Genomic DNA, 4,187 nt, shown 5'->3' on the forward strand with positions numbered 1-4,187 from the left:
AAGTGCTGGGATTACAGGCGTGAGCCACCGCGCCCGGTCAACATTAAAAATCTTTTAGGCAGCTCCACAATAGGCAGGCTGTCATGGAAAATATAGTCCAGGGAAGACTTTTCAGTCTCCCACACAATGGAGAGGAAGGACCCTAGGGAGAACCTTTAAATTCCCTTGCCTTGCATGCTAATGATGCATATCAGTGTCGGCTGGGAGAAGTTAATAGGGAAAACTGGCTGAGTGGGGGTCAGGACAAGAGCCCACCCATTTGGTGTAATCATAGCCTTTTCTAAAATCTGTTGAAACGCTGCAGCCTGTTTCCAAGCTGGAGACCAGAAGGCTGAGCAAACACAGCCAAAGAGCAAAGAAAGCAGTGTGCATGGAGACCACTGTGAAGGGTGGACAAGGGAAGCGTGTAGTACCTCCATGGGCTTCCTTATTCTGTTTGCTTTGGTGGCGCGTTTGGCCATAGATTGTTTCTGTGCCAGAACACAAGGGGGCGCCAAAGGACAGTTAGCTATTCAGTTGCTCAGAAGGTTTTTATAAACCAGAGCTGGTCAGGAGTGGTCTGTTCTTACCTTCTGTTTGATTAGGTTTTTCAAATTGGCATGTGACTGCCCAGATAGTCACATCCCATTTCTAAAATAAACTTTTCCTGGCCAGGTGCAGTGGCTCACACCTGTAGTCCCAGCACTTTGGGAGACCAAGTCGGGCAAGTTGCTTGAGCCCAGGAGTTCAAGACCAGCCTGGGCAACACGGTGAAACCTCATCTCTACAAAAATTACAAAAAGTAGCCGGGTGTGGGGGCATGTGCCTGTAATCCCAGTCACTCGGGAGGCTGCGGCTGGAGGACTGCTTGAACCCGGCAAGGTCAAGGTTGCAAGTGAGCTGTGAACATGCCACTGCATTCTAGCCTGGGCAACAGAGGGAGACCCCATCTCAAAATAAATTAATAAAATAAAATAAACTTTCCCTGTTGACTGTAGAGTAACCATACGTAGATACAACTCTCCTCAGTCTAGCGATCACAGTCAAACTGCCTAAAACACCAGCCCCACTGGTGACTTCCTCACCTATGAGTTCAGGCTTCTTATTAGAAAGTATCTGGTAGAAGATGTGGTAGCTTCTTTCAGCCTTCAGCTGGAAAGTGACTCTTGATTTTTCCAGCAGATCTGGAACACACACACAGGACTGTCTTTCAAACTGTTCCCAGTTACTCTGAGACGCCATTGAATCCCCATGGATCTACTTACAAGTTTCAATATCTGCAGAGGCCAGCTTCCCAGTGGTTCCAAAATGGATTCGGATGAACTTGCCCTGTATGGGGCGGGATTCAAGAGGAGACCAGATTCCACCGTGGCCCAATAGTTCCTATTCATCTCATGGGCAATGTGAATAAGAGCCTATTTCCCCTAACATTTCTGTTTTGTTTTGGTTTGTTATGTCTTTGAGACGGAGTCTCACTCTGTCGCCAGACTGGAGTGCAGTGGCATGATCTCAGCTCACTGCAACCTCTGCCTTTCAGGTTCCAGCGATTCTCCTGCCTCAGCCTCCCGAGTAGCTGGGACTACAGGCACGTGCCACCACACCTGACTAATTTTTGGATTTGTAGTAGAGACGGGGTTTCACCATGTTGGCCAGGATGGTCTCGATCTCTTGACCTCGTGATCTGCCCGCCTCGGCCTCCCAAAGTGCTGGGATTACAGGCGTGAGCCATCGTACCCGGCCCCACCTACAGTTTGAAATTAGATATGTCCTTCCTCTTCTCCCTTCTTCTCCGTCCAGTTTGGGGTTTCTCCTTATTTCTTTTTACTTATCTCTTTTATTCTATGCTCCTCCCCCACCTCAACATATCTAGTCAACAAAGTAACTAGAGTGATTGTTTCAAGGTGTAAATCAAACCGTATCACTCCCTGGCTTATAGAATCCCTCAGTAGCTTCCTCTTACACTTAGAAAGGAATCCAAGCTCCTTCTCATGGCCTATGGCTCCCAAATGACCAGTTCTCTCTCTCTCTTCCACCTCATCTCATGGAACTGGCCCCCCTGCCCTCCTCCCTACAACCACACAGACCCTCTGTAGGTGCCCTGACTGCACCAGGCCCTTCCCCGTGTCAGGGACTGCCCTTGCCCTTCCTTCGTCCCCGCTCCTTCCTGTCATTTTAAGTTGGGCTCCTTCTCACGCTGTAACTCTCAGCTCCTGTGCCAGCCCTGCAGAGAGGCCTTCCCTGCCCACTCTGCCTAAAGCAAGCCTGGCCCCCAGTTCCTCTCTCACACACGCTGTTCATTGAACTTAGCCTGAATTTATCTTTATCTGAAATGGTCCCATTGGGTTGTTTTGTTTTTCATCATCTGTCACCTCTGGTCTCTACACTCTTTGAGGACAGGGCTCTTGCCTATTTTGTGAGACACAAAGCAAATTCCATCTTAACCAAACTCAGACTCACAAAACGGGAGGAGTTGTCATTCCTCACGGTCTTGGCGTTCCCGAAGGCCTCCAGTAGGGGGTTGGCACTGATGATTTGATCTTCCAGTGTCCCCTAATGCAAGAAATTGAGGGAAGAAGAGGAAACTTTTTTTTTTTTTTTTAAGACGGAGTTTCGCTCTTGTTGCCCAGGCTACAGTGCCATGGCACGATGTTGGCTCACCGCAACCTCTGCCTCCCGGGTTCAAGCAATTTTCCTGCCTCAGCCTCCCAAGTAGCTGGGACTCCAGGCATGCACCACCATGCCCGGCTAATTTTGTACTTTGGGGTTTCTCCATGTTGGTCAGGCTGGTCTCAAACTCCTGACCTCAGGTGATCTGCCTGCCTCGGCCTCGCAAAGTGCTGGGATTACAGGTGTAAGCCACCATGCCCGGCCTGAGGAAACAGTTTTTATTTTTTTTTATGTATTTATTTATTTATTTATTTTCTGAGACAGAGTTTCGCTCTTGTTGCCCAGGCTGGAGTGCAATGGTACGATCTTGGCTCACTGCAACCTCCGCCTCCCGGGTTCAAGTGATTCTCCTGCCTCAGCCTCCCGAGTAGCTGGGATTACAGGCACGTGCTACTATGACCAGCTAATTTTGTACTTTTAGTAGAGACGGGGTTTCTCCATGTTGATCAGGCTGGTCTCGAACTCTCGACCTCAGGTGATCCGCCTGCGTCGGCCTCCCAGAGTGCTGGGATTACAGGCGTAAGCCACCAAGCCCGACCTGAGGTAACATGTTTTTAAGCCACAAAATGACAGTAAAAAATGCTCACCCGCTCTGTGACTCTGACTTGCCCTGATAAATCCCCACCCTCCTTGACTTTTCCAATCCGAGGACCAACCAAATCAGCAGTACGTCTTACTCAAAACACTTTTGCCATTTTGTTATATTTGGCGCTACAGTTGGGGGTCTCTTGACTGAACATTCCTTTAACACTTCAATCCCTTGATTCTCCAGTCAGTTGTCCGTATTCACTTCATGCTGCTGTAATACATTTGTTTCAAAAGGCCAGGATAGGCTGTGAGTCACTCACATTGGTATATGTGTTTCTGCCATGAAAGAACAAGCTCTCTGAGCTGTCTGCAGATTGACCTTTAAAGTTGAGCCCTAGAGCCTTGTCTTCTAAGAAATCCCAGGATCTAGTCCTATAAGATCAACTCCACACTGTGTTGTCTAAGCTGACTGGCTGTCCTTCAATATAGTAAATCCTAGTCTGCCCTCCATTCCCTGAAGAGCGGGGAATGTGAGGGCATTTGGCCCCCCTCATTCTGAGGTTAAGACCACGGTTAAAAGTGGAAGCAAAGCAAGCCCCGCTCTCCCATCCATACCTTCATTTTGGAGTCCTTCTTCTTGGCCAGGTCCCCAGTAGCTGCAATTGTTGCAAAGTACTGGATGACCCGCTTGGTGTTCACGGTCTTTCCTGCCCCGGATTCTCCGCTGTGCAGAGTGATCAAAAGAGAGAGAAAGAAACAAGTTTGTTAGTATAAACAGGCTTTCCAGGATGTCATACTGAGGCCTGGGCATGGTCTGAGCCACCTCTGACACACACCCACCACACTAATGTGATAGACCCCTTGAGAAGGCAGAGGCCCAGGGCACAGGTGCCACAGCCACTTGCTCAGTTGACCCAAGTATGGGTAATTCCATTTTTCTGAGGCCTTATGCAGACCTTCCTGCCCATCCCCAAATCCATCTTTTCATTTTTATTTCTTTTTTTTTTTTTTTT

General features: G+C 48.7%; 1 protein-coding gene across 1 annotated transcript in view; it reads right to left on the reverse strand.

Moving 5' to 3' along the window:
* Window positions 1-4,187, reverse strand: part of MYH3 (myosin, heavy chain 3, skeletal muscle, embryonic) — a 27,359-nt gene that overhangs the window by 18,225 nt on the left and 4,947 nt on the right. The window contains exons 4-7 of the mRNA XM_011973166.1: window positions 3,790-3,921; window positions 2,437-2,529; window positions 1,245-1,308; window positions 1,065-1,163 (exon numbers count right to left, since the gene is read on the reverse strand). Coding sequence (XP_011828556.1) covers window positions 1,065-1,163; window positions 1,245-1,308; window positions 2,437-2,529; window positions 3,790-3,921 — 388 coding nt within the window. The remainder of the gene's footprint in view (window positions 1-1,064; window positions 1,164-1,244; window positions 1,309-2,436; window positions 2,530-3,789; window positions 3,922-4,187) is intronic.

This window comes from Mandrillus leucophaeus, unplaced genomic scaffold (assembly GCF_000951045.1).
Source record: "Mandrillus leucophaeus isolate KB7577 unplaced genomic scaffold, Mleu.le_1.0 Scaffold135, whole genome shotgun sequence".
Taxonomy (NCBI): Eukaryota; Metazoa; Chordata; class Mammalia; order Primates; family Cercopithecidae; genus Mandrillus; species Mandrillus leucophaeus.